The sequence below is a fragment of the Microchirus variegatus genome (assembly GCF_963457635.1).
Source record: "Microchirus variegatus genome assembly, chromosome: 14".
Taxonomy (NCBI): domain Eukaryota; kingdom Metazoa; phylum Chordata; class Actinopteri; order Pleuronectiformes; family Soleidae; genus Microchirus; species Microchirus variegatus.
In genome coordinates, this window is record NC_139815.1 from 19,284,928 (window position 1) to 19,298,703 (window position 13,776).

The 13,776-nt window shown below is 44.2% G+C and overlaps 1 protein-coding gene across 2 annotated transcripts in view; it reads left to right on the forward strand.

Moving 5' to 3' along the window:
- Window positions 1–13,776, forward strand: part of herc1 (HECT and RLD domain containing E3 ubiquitin protein ligase family member 1) — a 46,722-nt gene that overhangs the window by 17,061 nt on the left and 15,885 nt on the right. Inside the window, exons 26-49 of one of the 2 annotated variants that reach the window (XM_083900811.1) lie at window positions 692–963; window positions 1,179–1,370; window positions 1,505–1,625; window positions 2,468–2,705; window positions 2,790–2,962; window positions 3,162–3,317; window positions 3,412–3,518; window positions 4,154–4,264; window positions 4,342–4,512; window positions 4,642–4,881; window positions 5,010–5,093; window positions 5,251–5,810; window positions 6,643–7,273; window positions 7,437–7,710; window positions 8,264–8,474; window positions 8,578–8,744; window positions 9,089–9,205; window positions 9,764–10,037; window positions 10,337–10,458; window positions 10,553–10,758; window positions 11,376–11,644; window positions 12,154–12,206; window positions 12,707–12,907; window positions 13,021–13,195. In XM_083900811.1, the coding sequence (XP_083756937.1) occupies window positions 692–963; window positions 1,179–1,370; window positions 1,505–1,625; window positions 2,468–2,705; window positions 2,790–2,962; window positions 3,162–3,317; window positions 3,412–3,518; window positions 4,154–4,264; window positions 4,342–4,512; window positions 4,642–4,881; window positions 5,010–5,093; window positions 5,251–5,810; window positions 6,643–7,273; window positions 7,437–7,710; window positions 8,264–8,474; window positions 8,578–8,744; window positions 9,089–9,205; window positions 9,764–10,037; window positions 10,337–10,458; window positions 10,553–10,758; window positions 11,376–11,644; window positions 12,154–12,206; window positions 12,707–12,907; window positions 13,021–13,195 (5,125 nt within the window). The remainder of the gene's footprint in view (window positions 1–691; window positions 964–1,178; window positions 1,371–1,504; window positions 1,626–2,467; window positions 2,706–2,789; window positions 2,963–3,161; window positions 3,318–3,411; window positions 3,519–4,153; window positions 4,265–4,341; window positions 4,513–4,641; window positions 4,882–5,009; window positions 5,094–5,250; window positions 5,811–6,642; window positions 7,274–7,436; window positions 7,711–8,263; window positions 8,475–8,577; window positions 8,745–9,088; window positions 9,206–9,763; window positions 10,038–10,336; window positions 10,459–10,552; window positions 10,759–11,375; window positions 11,645–12,153; window positions 12,207–12,706; window positions 12,908–13,020; window positions 13,196–13,776) is intronic. The other variant, XM_083900812.1, reaches the window with a different exon arrangement.

The window sequence follows — 13,776 nt, forward strand, 5'->3', positions numbered from 1 at the left end:
TACCGTATATGGCATTGTTTCACGAACTGTCTTCCTTCCCACAAAACTCTCTAAAGGACTTTAATAGCTGTATATGCCATGCCTGTATTTGGCCACAGAGTACATAAAGCTTGAGAGGGGGGACCATGACTTCAAAATTGTGTGTTGGTTACATGATAACACAAGGGTGGGTTTGGAGGGCTCTCAAAAAATGGGTTCTGTGTGTTTAAAGAGCCGATACGTTCCAAACGTTTGTGGATTTTCTTAATCCTATTATGTGTTCAAGCCCTAATTCCAATCATGAGTGAGACACACACAAGTGGACAATGGTTAGATGGAGTAAATTAAGAAAACTAACCTCAACATTATTTCTATAAGAATAAAATTATGATATTAATTTGTAAACAAAACGAACAAAAACATCATTTCTGATGCTTTAAGTGCTTTCAGAAAGAAAAGCCCTTATCACCATCCATTTCTCAGCTGCAGCATTTCCCTCAATGGGCACTGAAAGCTCTGTTCCCATTATAGATACTTATACTGGCTGTGCATGAGGAATCAGCATTACTCCATTTGATGAACTTTTCTGGAGTAATAATGCATTGGTCTTCACAGCTCTTACTGTTAGTGCTCATAATCGCCATTGTCCATCCATCACAAGAGTTTTGTCTGAGTGCTGTTGTGTTTGAAAGCTCCTCCTCCTTTCCATTAGGTCTACTTCACAGCTCCCCGGACTCCGTGGCTGAGTCTTGGTTCCGAGCCAAACTGAGCCACCAGCGCAGCTACGGCTCAGCACACTCGTACGAAGAGTCAGACTTGGACCTGAACCACTCCCTGGGCATCCATGCTCTCATTGACAACATGGTCAGTTTCATCAGTGGTGATGTGGGCCTGGTGCCTGCCTTCAAGGAGCCAGAGGAGGGTATGTCAACCAGCCCTCAGGCGATTATCCTGGCTATGGAGCAACAGCAGAGCAGAGCAGAGGTGAGAAAAACAATTTGCTGTTTTTTGATCTTCACTCTTGATGGGATTTTACCAGGAAATCACAAGCAATCAGTGTATTCTGATCACAAAATATATATACTGTGTTTTTAATACTGTATTTAATGTAGACAAATATAAAACATTTAAATTATTATTTATGGCACCAAAGACATCAGATTAGATCAAATGTTTGAGTATTGTGTTTTTCTCTTCAGTTGCGACTTGAGGCGCTCCACCAGATTGTGGTGCTGATCTCTGGTATGGAGGAGAAGGGCAGTCAGCCCGGTTTTCAGTCCTCCTCACTACTCACCTCTGTCAGGCTGCAGTTCCTGGCTGGGTGTTTTGGCCTCGGTACTGTTGGCACAGGAGGCTTAAAGAGAGAGAGTGTGCAGCTGCATCACTACCAGGTAACACACTAATATTCAACATATATACTGTAGTTTGGAGGTGGTATTTTCTGATTTGTTTCTGATGAACAGTTACTGTATGTTTACCGCATATTCTACCTGTGTTTACACATTAATATATAATGTTTTTGCAGGATGGTGTAAAAGCAGCTAAGAGGAGCCTCCAGCTTGAAATCCAGACAGCTGTTCATAAGATCTATCAGCAGCTGTCTGTCACACTTGAGAGAGCACTGCAGGCCAATAAGCACCACGTCGGTAAGAAACAGACTTGCTTATATACATGTTATGAAACTGATTCGGATACCTGAACTTTATATAATGACTGACACTGATCTGGAATCAGTGCTTTTAGAAAAATGCAAATCAATTTCAATAGCTGTATTCCACGAACTCTGTATGAAGTGGTGATTGGTATCATTGTAGTTAACCAATGTAAGGTGAGGCCAATGTAAAGTTGTTACTCTTAAGCCCAATGTTTACTTCTACGTAAGTGCTCTACGTCGGTTACGGAGACCCCTCTACGTCGCCGGAGAGGCTGTTGGAGAGTCTCTCCGTCGTCTCTGGGTGCACGAAATATTTTTTATGTGTCCGTCGCTCCATCAAGGCACAACAGAGACGGCAAAGGCTGCGATTGGTCCTCAGGACAGGCCAAGATAACTGCAGCTGCTCTGTGCTCACTGCCGACAACGTCGCTGGCAAGCTATAAATATGTCATATCTTAATACACATGCCACATGTTTAGACTCTAAATGGCCAATTTCTCACCTCAAATGATCTTAAAGCTGCGTTCCGGGACACAGAAAATATTTATTTTAGGTGAGAAACGGTCACTGTTTCAATGTTATTCAGCTGCAACAACAACAGTCTTTCTCTCTCGGACGCCATTGCTCACTGTAGCAAGAAGCACAACTACCTTGCGTAGTGACCCCTACTGATCGGGCAGAAAATTGCAGCGCAACGACTGAGAACAATGAAGGCTTGAGGGGTCTCCCTAGTTTTGCAGCTGGATAAAGCATTACGCAGTCGGAGAAGTATACTGTGGTATTGTGTTACTTTATAGAAACGTTCTACCTGATTTTCTTTTTTCCATCTTCCAGAAGCACAACAGCGCCTCCTGCTGGTGACTGTATTTGCACTGAGCGTTCGATACCAGCCTGTGGATGTTTCCTTGGCTATCTCAAGCGGGCTGCTCAATGTGTTGTCTCAGCTCTGCGGCACAGAGACCATGTTGGGCCAGCCACTACAGCTGCTCCAGAAACCTGGTGTGTCCCAGCTCAGTACAGCACTGAAGATGGCGTCCACTCGCCTACTGCAGATACTTGCCATCAGCACGGGGTGAGAAATTCTACACATTTAAAGCACTTTGTAAAAAAAAAGAACAGATGTCCTCAACAGCTGTGTGTTTCCTGGGTTTTCCAGAACGTATGCAGACAAGTTGAGTCCAAAGGTGGTGCAGTCTCTTCTAGACCTTCTGTGCAGTCAGCTGAAGAACCTTCTGTCTCAGGCAGGAGTCAGTGTTCTGTCGTCAGGAAAAGACCAAGAGGACAACAAGCATGAGGATGGTGCTGACCCAGAGAAGAAAGACCTGAGAGGTTGATAAATAAGTATTAATCAGTGTTAGATCATTAATAATCCATGTCGACTATGATATTGGCAGAATGTTTGTGTCCTGTACCACTATTACACAAACAATTTTCCATCATAAGAAAACACCAAAGCTAGGGATAGAATGACACATACATACATACCACTGCTGGGCGGTGATTCTAGTTTCTTATTTCTTTTTGTTAGCTCTGCTTCGTAAGCAGCATACTGCAGAACTACACCTGGGAGACTTTCTTGTCTTCCTCCGGCGGGTCGTGTCCTCCAAGGCCATCCAGTCCAAAATGGCGTCCCCCAAATGGACCGAAGTTCTACTCAACATTGCTGCACAGAAATGCTGCTCAGGTACAATCAGCTCTTGGAACAAAAAACAAATAGTGTGTTGCTGTTATGTTAGGAAACACAGCTGAGACATGAACCTTTGACATGTTGACTCCAGGGGTCCCTCTGGTGGGAAACTTAAGAACTCGGCTCCTGGCTCTTCACGTCCTGGAGGCTGTGCTGCCTGCGTGTGAGGCCAATATGGAGGATGACCAGATGACACAGGTACAACTTTTGAGCTGCTGTCAGATCTGCACTGAATTCCACACTGAAATTGTCTGGAGGCACTGTATGTGAGACACAAACATATGCAAAGATCACTCTGGCATTAAGTTAGATTTAGGAACTACAGTGACATATTAAATCAATTATATTATTCAACTGCAGCGGACACCAAAGACACATCAGTTCAGATGCAGCTTTTTTCCAGTTATGTGTTTTGGTATGTTTGAGTATATTTGAGTATGTGTTTCTATTTACACTGAGTACTGTGTAAAATTCACCACCACCTTTGTTGTTTTTATGTCTATCAAGTTCTGTGATCTTTAGAATTTGGGATGGAATAATGTGATTGGAAGTAGAGTTCATATATTGGCAAACCTTCAGTCAGGTAAACTCATGTGTATGTAATGCTCAAGCATGTATAATTTAGTCACAATGCAGCACTGGAACCAACTGCCGTAAGATCTAAATGCCTCGCACATTGCAGTTTTTATATCAAGATTGAAAATGTTGTCTCCGTGTAGTTTTTTACATTTCACATTGAATCTAATTTCTGTACATGGAAAGTGCTTTAATATCTTTATATAATTATTATTAATTCAGCAGACTGTTCGCTCATATAATATGCTGTCTTTCAGGTGGTGGAGCATCTGTTCTCTCTGCTGTCTGACTGCATGTGGGAAGCTCCTATTGCTCAAGCGAAGCACCTAATCCAGATTAAAGAAAAAGTCCAAGAACTGAAACTGCAGGTATGCGTCTGTTCTCCACTGCTGTTTCTACAATACCATCCTCTGTTTGAATGACTGACAGCTTCTGTCATCTTAAGGGGGAGGCAGAGGAGGAGGATGAGAATCTCCCCATCCAGGAAGTGTCCTTTGACCCAGAGAAGGCTCAGTGTTGTGTGGTTGAGAATGGCCAGGGCCTGACACATGGCAGCGGGGGAAAAGGCTACGGCTTGGCCTCCACAGGGATCTCCTCTGGATGTTATCAGTGGAAGGTAAAAAGCTGTGGTGTTAATAGGTGGAACAAAATTAAAATGTGTTGGTACCCAAAACATGTTTGTTATAGCATTTTGTTTGGCCAGATTTATACACAGCAGAGACAAATTAATTTGTCTCTTTTGCAGTTTTATATTGTGAAAGAAAACCGAGGCAATGAGGGTACGTGTGTTGGTGTCTCTCGATGGCCCGTGCACGACTTTAACCACCGCACAACTTCGGATATGTGGCTGTACCGGGCGTACAGCGGAAACCTCTATCACAATGGCGAACAAACACTGACACTGAGCAGCTTCACTCAGGGAGACTTCATCACCTGCGTTCTGGACATGGAGGCCCGAACCATCTCATTTGGCAAGAACGGAGAGGTGAGACATGGATTGGGTCACTTATAGTGATACCAATGTGACATACTGCACTTTATCATATACACACAATGTCATGATATCACTTCAGGCCTGTGTCTGTTTCTAACTACAACTGTCTTGTTGAACAGGAGCCAAAGTTGGCGTTTGAGGATGTTGATGCCACAGAGCTTTATCCCTGTGTGATGTTCTACAGCAGTAACCCTGGAGAGAAGGTACCAGAAAATTATTGTCTACCAACATGGAATTATTTTACTCTCTGTTGGCGTATGTGCATGAAATACCAGAATAGGAGCTCTGTTCAATTTGACGTTGATAATATTTTTATGGCTACAGTATATGCATGCTCATGTTGTATTTTAATGGCTCTAGGTTAAGATCTGTGATATGCAAATGAGGGGAACGCCTCGAGACCTCCTACCTGGCGACCCGGTCTGCAGCCCCATGGCCACCGTTTTGGCCGAGGCCACGACTCAACTGATTCGCATACTACATCGCACCGACCACTGGACCCATCGCATCAACAAAACAATGATTGAACGACTTCACAAAATCAAACCTTGCTTCAGAGAGTTAGCGGGTGCATCTGGAAGCGGCGGCGGACAACGGCTGAAAAAGAGCCGCTCAGTACAGAGCCGTGAGGAGCACGACGCCCAGAGAGAAAGCCAAGAAATTCCCATGAGAACAGAAGAGGAGAGAGGGCGCCATGGACGGCAGCACGGCTTGGGGGAGTTGTCGGAACTCCATCTTAGAACGCTATGCACAGAGGTGTGGCCAGTCTTGGCAGTGATTGGGGGTGCAGACACGGGCTTGCGCGTTGGTGGCCGGTGTGTACACAAACAGACTGGGCGCCACGCTACTCTGCTTGGTGTGGTGAAGGAAGGTAGCACTTCAGCTAAGGTGCAGTGGGACGAAGCTGAGATCACCATCAGGTTTGTCTTTGGAAATGTGTAATTTTTTGTCCCATTTTGTGCATACGTGTTGTGGGTTTTTTGCCAAAGTTTAGCCATGTCAACCTTTTGATTGTCACAAATCGTCACTGATGTTGGTGAATATAGGCTGCGTGACCACCAGGTTTTTGAACAGTGTAGGAAGGCCTTAAAGGGTAGTTATGATATTCAGACATTCAGACAGTCAGTGTCAGAAAAACATTGATATCAGTGTAGTAAACGGCTCCTCTTCACATCCAGATGGCCATCATTAAATAAAGTTGTTTTAAAAAGAAAACAATTCTGGTGTAATGGGAAACTGGAAAAGCTTGCAGTAACAGGCCAGACTACAACAAGAGCAACCTAATCCAACGCTCCTGTTTGCTGTCTTTAAAGGTGAATCACCTTTAAAGAAAACACAAATATTATCTTCATGAACCACACAGGTAGGCATGTTGGTGAGATACACGAGTCAACCATTTACTATGAGTGAAAGGTAAAACAGACAGAATATTGTGGCCTGAATGTCTGGTTTTGGCATATTTTCACCAGCTGATTGTGATTTGTTACCCACCTGTCTCCATGCTCCTCTGATACTTTCTCTATTCACCTGTGGCTTTTTAATCAATCCTCCATTCTCCTTACTCTGTCTCACAGTTTTTACTTTTCTGCTGCCCACTCACTTTGCATTATTATTTTAGCGCTTGTTTCCAAACATCCAAACCCACATGTCCATCTTAGTGTGTCTTGCATGCTGTGCTCTGTCTCCTACCCTCTCCCTTACGTTGTGTTTCCTTCCCTTGTCTTCTTCACTATCCACCTCCTTCTGTTAAAGCTTCCCAACTTTTTGGTCACCTAGTGACACTCCACTGTACAACCTGGAGCCCTGCGAGCCGCTGCCGTTTGACGTGATGCGTTTCTGTGGCCTTACTGCTTCACTTCTGTTGGACCTCACCTACCTTACCAGCATCCATGAAGAAACGGCTGCTAAGCTCAGTGCGCGGCGTCATGACAAGAAGCATCGCAACGCAGCATCAACTGGGCACGAGCCAACCACTAATGACGACAAAGCTGACAATGAGAGACACAACCGCAATGAACAACATGATGCTGTCGGGGAGTCTGTTGCAGCTCCAAACACTGTTACCTCTGAACTGCGTGTGTCCCACAGCCTAGACGAGGTGAAGGCGCACGTAGCACCCAACTCAAAGTCAGAGAGTGAGATCTCCTCTGTAGCCGGTGGGAATGAGTCACTTTTCACAGCAGCTCCTCACACTCCTGCCGGTGGCAACAGGAAGAAATGCCACGAGCATGGCTCCCGAAGTCACGAACTTCCTTCCTCCTCCATCCCCACGCAGTCGGAGACTCACGCTGTTCAGCTGTCCTACCTCTACCTGGGAGCCATGAAGACTTTGAGTGCCCTGCTGAGCTGCAGCAAATATGCTGAGCTACTGCTTATTCCGAAGGTAAAGCAGCTTATAAATCAATTTTCACAATTATTGCAGTCATTTCTTTCATAGCAATTATGTTTTTCAGGATGTACATTTAAAAAAAAAAATTTAGTGAGTTAAAATGCTGATCATTGTTGAAAAATGTTGATGCTAAACTCCTCTCTCCTCTGACATCCAGGTTTTACCAGAAGCAACACCCAGTGGGCACAATGCTGATCTAAATGCTAGTACCAGTGGAAGCGCAGCTACCACCTCACCAGTCTGTCAGGAAGAGGTAGAGATGCGCGCAGCTTTGCAATTTCTCATGCGTCACATGGTGAAGCGGGCAGTGATGCGCTCCCCCATCAAACGGGCATTGGGCCTGGCAGACCTGGAGAGGGCGCAGGCTGTGATCTACAAGCTCGTCGTGAGTGGGCTGCTGGAGGAGCCCAGTGTTGAAAAAGTCAAGCCTGGTGAGGATATTTTTTTTTAAAAGAGACTTCTAAACGCTCAGATATCATGATGACACAAAACTAAAGACGGATTCACTTCGAAATGAAAAATAAATTATTAGCACTGATTCTTAATAAAGGAATAGTGGAATGTTTTTGAAATGTGGTTGGTGTTGCACCGAGTGGCAATTATTGTTGTTTTTTTTTCTTTATTTGCTAGTTTGCTCATTTATTTTATGTATTTAATTTATTTCTGGGGGTTTTATACCATTCCTCTTAATTTCTTCTGGTTTCTTTGCTTAATCTAACTTAATTTTATTTATATTGTGATTATTATAATAATTATTGTAGATGTTTTTGGTGCAAGTTTCTTAACCATGTATTCACATTTTTTCACACTGTTCTCTTCTACGCATATCCGGTAATACATATCAAGGTCAAGGTCCATATACTGTATCACTGTTTAAGGGAGCGCAGAGAATGCAGTCATAAGTCATACTGGGCTATCCCTTTGTTTCTTGGCTCATGACTATATGTACAACCATGTACAACCATCTGTGTTTTTATGTCTCAGGAGTTAGGATTGAACCGGAGGGTGAGGGGGAAGGTACAGAGGGTGAGCAGTTGGCACAGACTCCAGTCACTACCAGCCCCTCTGCCTCCAGCACTACCTCCTTCATGAGCTCGTCACTGGAGGACACCACCACCGCCACCACACCCGTCACAGACACAGAGACTGCCCCCGCCTCAGAGTCCCCGGGGGTCATGCCTCTCAGCCTCCTCAGGTTAGAACAGATGGCAGCACATGGCCCCAGTCAGCTGGTGTTAATGAATTACCTTGTTTTGTATGTTTGATAATTATTTGAATGCTTCTCTTTGTCACTGCAGACAAATGTTCTCCAGCTACCCGACCACCACCATGGTTCCAACGCGTCGAGCTCAGACTCCCCCAGTGTCATCTCTGCCGACCTCTCCCTCTGAGGATGTTGGCCGTAGGCAGAGTCTCACCTCACCTGACTCCACACCCAGCAGACCACAGAATAGAACAGGCACCTGTAAGTATGACTCAGCACCTTTCATAGAAATAACACAAATATTGAAATTCAGATTATGAAAGGAAAGTTGAGAGTTGTATTGAAAATATACATCTAAACACCCAATACGCTATAATAACCCAACAGAAACACACAGATCTTTAAATGATAGTTCGTTTTATGAACTGTGGTTATAAGAGGTACTGGCACACTCTATGTGCTGTGTGCACCCCCTGCACATCATCCTTCCTGAGACTGGCAGACACACTTTCAAAAACATGGCACGGACAACAGATAGAAACAGATATTAGTCTCTTAGAAAAGGCTCACTTGACTTGACTTACGGTGGCTGATATTTGCTGCAGCTCTGTCAGACCCCAGCAGCAGGCTGTCAACGTCTCCCCCTCCTCCTGCCATCGCTGTGCCCCTGCTGGAGATGGGCTTCTCCCTGCGCCAGATCACCAAAGCACTGGAGGCCACAGGTCAGTCTCACTCACATTATTAATGTAGATAATAGGCTTGGGTTATGTGCCAACATTTCCATCTTGCAGCTAAGAAGCTAAGAGAGGAGTCAGTTTTCAGATGAAGGAAATGGAATCCAACGTGCATTGGTCCTGCTCACAAAGACCAAACACTGAGCCCCGTTTTGTCTTTCACTCTAGATGTTCTGTGAGTGTGTCTGACCCAGACACTCTCCTGCTATGTTCTTCATTTATGAACGGCAAACCCCAGATGTCCTGAATTAAGTTCATGTCTGAACATTTTTATAAAAAACAGATCCATCCTAGTAACGAAGGACTGACCATATTTATACAGTATATACAAGTGACATTCTCCTTTCACTAATGCTTCCAATTGCGCTTGACGGGTTATTTATAGAGCTGAATTTAAGGTGCGTTCACACTGGATGCTCAGAGATTTCTTGTGAGTATCAAGAGTTAACATACCAGCATAGAATAAGAGCAGAGCAGTGTCTACATTAAAACTAGACAATCACTTTAGTCTATATTAAGTTGAGTGTGTTTTTCTTCTGTCCTTAGGTGCTCGAGGTGAGGCCGACGCTCAGAACATCACAGTACTGGCCATGTGGATGATAGAACATCCAGGTACAGAGGATGAGCCTGATGAGCCTCACCAAAGAGGAGGAGGAGGAGGAGGAGGCGGCGGCGGTGGCAATGACAGGTCTGAATCCTCTTGTCGAGGGGCAGCAGCTTCTTCTGGTGGCAAATGTCAAGACAGGAGTTCGTACCTGTGCTCCCCTGGAGACATCGCTAGTGCAGATGCATCGGAGATGGAAGAGGGTTTCAGTGACAGGTGAGAGGTCTCATGTAGTTTACCCATAATCCTTCTTGACTGTTGAGACCATTATCTAGTCTCTAATAGCTCTTTTTCGTACTTTGTTTTGTGATTACTATCATAGCCTCCCTGCCCCATCAAAACATTGTAGACTGGGAGGGATGTGTTGGTGAAACACCTCACTCTGTTATCAAAGAACTGGGGATTACGTTAAATAAACCAATCATTTCATCCAACTCATAAAATAAGCTACTAATATTAAATCTTGTTTATCAGTAAATTCACATGTTAATAAAAGTGATTTGTTTATGCTGCAGTCCTGAGGGTCTTGAGCAGGACAATGCATCAGCCACCAGTGGCTCCGCTCTGAGAGGACGCTCTGCTGTCGGCAGGAAACACCGCTTCGACCTGGCTGCACGAACACTGTTAGCCCGTGCTGGTGAGATTTTTCTTCATGCTTGTTTGTAAATAATTTTCCTTAATAATAATTTGACTCCATCATCTGACATCAAATGTTTTTTTCTCCGCATCAGCTGGACTGTACCGCTCAGTGCAGGCGCACCACAGTCAATCACGTCGTGAGGTCTCATCCCTCCAGCAGCAGCAGGACCCAGCCACTCTTTATGACTTTAATCTGGATGAGGAGCTGGAGATGGACCTGGATGAGGAGACCATGGAGGCCATGTTCGGCCAGGACCTCGCTAGTGACACCGACATTCTGGGAATGTGGATCCCGGAGGTACTGGACTGGCCAACATGGGTGTGTGTGACTTTATGCTCCGCTCAGAGGGCTGCCATAACATTTCTGCTCCTTTGACGTGACCAGGTTCAGGTTTCTTGAAGTGTGGTTGTTGAGTACTGACACGTGGCCTGTGCTGTGCTCACCCCCGTGCCGAGAACCAGCAAGCATGTTCTCAGGAAAAACATACATAGGGTTTTAAAATCAAGGTGGCCATGTTTTCTCTGAGAGCATGCCTGCCTGTTTCATCCTTGCTATAGGCACAAGGTGCTGCTCACAGCACAGTCGGTGCTTAAAATATCAGTACCTCATACAACTTTGAATCAAAAAAACTGAACAATCCCCTTTACTAAACTGCATTACATCTCCCTCACAGTTACATCGTATGCCCATCCAAATTTAACTTTACTGCTGCTTGATTAATGCTCTTGCGCATGAAATAAAAAAAAACACAAAGATGCCATTGATTCATAATTCTACCTTCGCACTCTGCATGAATGTGTCACTGCTGTACTGAAGCCTAACAACATTGTCTCAGCGTGTGTGTTTTTTTGTATTTGTCTTAATGAATGTTTGTGTGTATGTTTGTGTCTCTGTAATTGGACCACACCTCGTAGCATGTGTGTGAGACAGACGATCGAGATGAGGTGGTGGTGTGCGAGCTGTGCGAGGCCAACGTGGCCAACTTCAACCAGCACATGAAGAAGAGCCACCCAGGTTGTGGCCGCAGTGCCAACCGCCAAGGTTACCGCAGCAACGGCTCTTATGTGGACGGCTGGTTTGGGGGAGAGTGTGGCAGTGGGAATCCCTACTACCTGCTATGCGGGACTTGCAGGGAGAAATACCTGGCCATCAAGAGCAAGGCGAAAGTACCTGTAGTAGAGAGGTAAGTAAGCGTGAGGTGGCTGGATGTTGTTTTTCTTACTGCACAAAATGTCAAACCAGTGTTTAAAGGTCCAGTATGTAATATTTAGGAGGGGTTGTTGGCAGAAATCAAATATACAACACAATAATGCATGTATCAGTGTAAAATCACTCTAAGATAATAATTGTTTGGTTTTTGTAGATTTAGAATAAGCCTTTTATTTGTAATTGTAATGTTAATAATAGGGCCTTGCTTTACAGAGGGCACCATGATGTGCTGCCATGTCTCTACAGACAAACTAGCCAGAGCGTGCATTTGCCCTTAGGACTACTGCAGTCTCACCAATAGCTGACACTAATTCTTACAAACTGTACCTTTAAGCACTTGCAGCATTTTGAAAGTTTGCACTGGTATTGGAAATAAACCAAATGACACCAAACACTACTCTTCGATTGAGGAGCTTAGGTTTTGTGTTTATCTTATTATCATTTAAAATGTGACTGACTCATTCTTCTTATTATTTTACTCAGGTATAAGGGACAAGCTCCAGACCTCCTGGGAAAACAGGACAGTGCATATGAAGGTAAGGTTTGATGTTTTCAGAATGATTCCACACTTTGTATATTCATGTTTGAAATCCACTTGTGTAAAGTAAAAACAAGTAAATAATACCTGCTTAAAAAAGCCCATTGGCTTTCATTTCATACACATAGGAGGCTATGTTTTGGCAGTGTTTGTCTGTCTGTGAGCACCATAACTCAAAAAGTAAAAATACATTTGGATTATGGATTATAAACTGTATACATTTTGTAACATTAACTGGTCAAGTTTCATGTTGCAGCTGCACATCCATTATCTTACTTTCCCTTCCACGTTTGTAGGAGAAATCTGTGTAGCCTTTGATTTCTGCCAATTAAAAAAAAAAATATGACCCTCAAACAATTGTTAACCTTGGGGAAACTGTGAGGAAGTATTGGCAGCTGTTTGTGGTCTCTATAATACTATCGCTTGTTACACATTTGTGAATTACCTTGTAATTAACATCACGGTGTATCTGTTTAATGGTTGTGTGTGGGGCTGCAGAGGACTGGGACATGCTGGATGTTGATGAAGATGAGAAGCTGACAGGGGAGGAAGAGTTTGAGCTCTTGGCCGGACCATTGGGTCTCAGTGAGCGAAGGATCGTCCCCGAGGCTGTCCAGTTCCCTGACAGCGACCCACTCGGAGCCTCTGTTGCCATGGTGACAGCCACCAACAGCATGGAGGAGACCTTGCTGCAGATAGGTGAGTAAGATGGGGATACATTTTTAATATCAATCAAAATTACATATTCATTTCGTATTGTATGGTGTTGGTGTGTTGTGGAGCTGATCGAACGAGTGTGTGTTTGCCTTCAGGCTGTCAGACCTCAGTGGACAAGAGTTCATCAGGCAGGGTGACACTTGGCGAGCAGGCTACTGCCCTGCAAAACCCACATGACCGAGTGATGGCGCTGAGGAGGGTTACGGCTGCAGCTCAGGTGCTGCTGGCCAGGACCATGGTGATGAGAGCGCTGTCGCTGCTTTCAGTCAGGTATGTCTGATGTGATGGACGCTTAATCCTGTCTGTTATCCTATCCTATGTTGTTATTTGACAACAACTCATGCATGTGGAATTCAGAACTACTGGAGTTCACACAAGGCCTTCCACAAGGGCATAGTTAGCCAGTTGGAAAACGTTGTCAGCTTGGGTCCCCAAAAGCCCAAATTTCTGGCTACCAAGAAATGACTACCAAGAAAAAAAACGTTTAGCCTCTTAAAAGGCTCACTTGATACAATCTACACCTGATTCTACACTATGTCTACACAACCTTAACCAACAGGAAACTGGAATTCGGATCATTTCTTTTAATTGCTGGATGAAAATCTGCAATTGTACATCAACACACGTCATTATGTGACTTTGGTGTTTGAAATCGCTTCTTCCATGTAACAAACTTAGTAGACTAGTAACTACCTTGTTTTGCTTACTAAATTTGTTGAATATCTTCATAGATTTTGTGGTGGGAGAGTTAACATTTACAAACCTGTTGGAAAAAACACTGTCTAAACCAAGAGGTGAAGCAGTGAACATATTCTTAAGCTGCCATAGATTTGATTAAATATGTCTTTAGT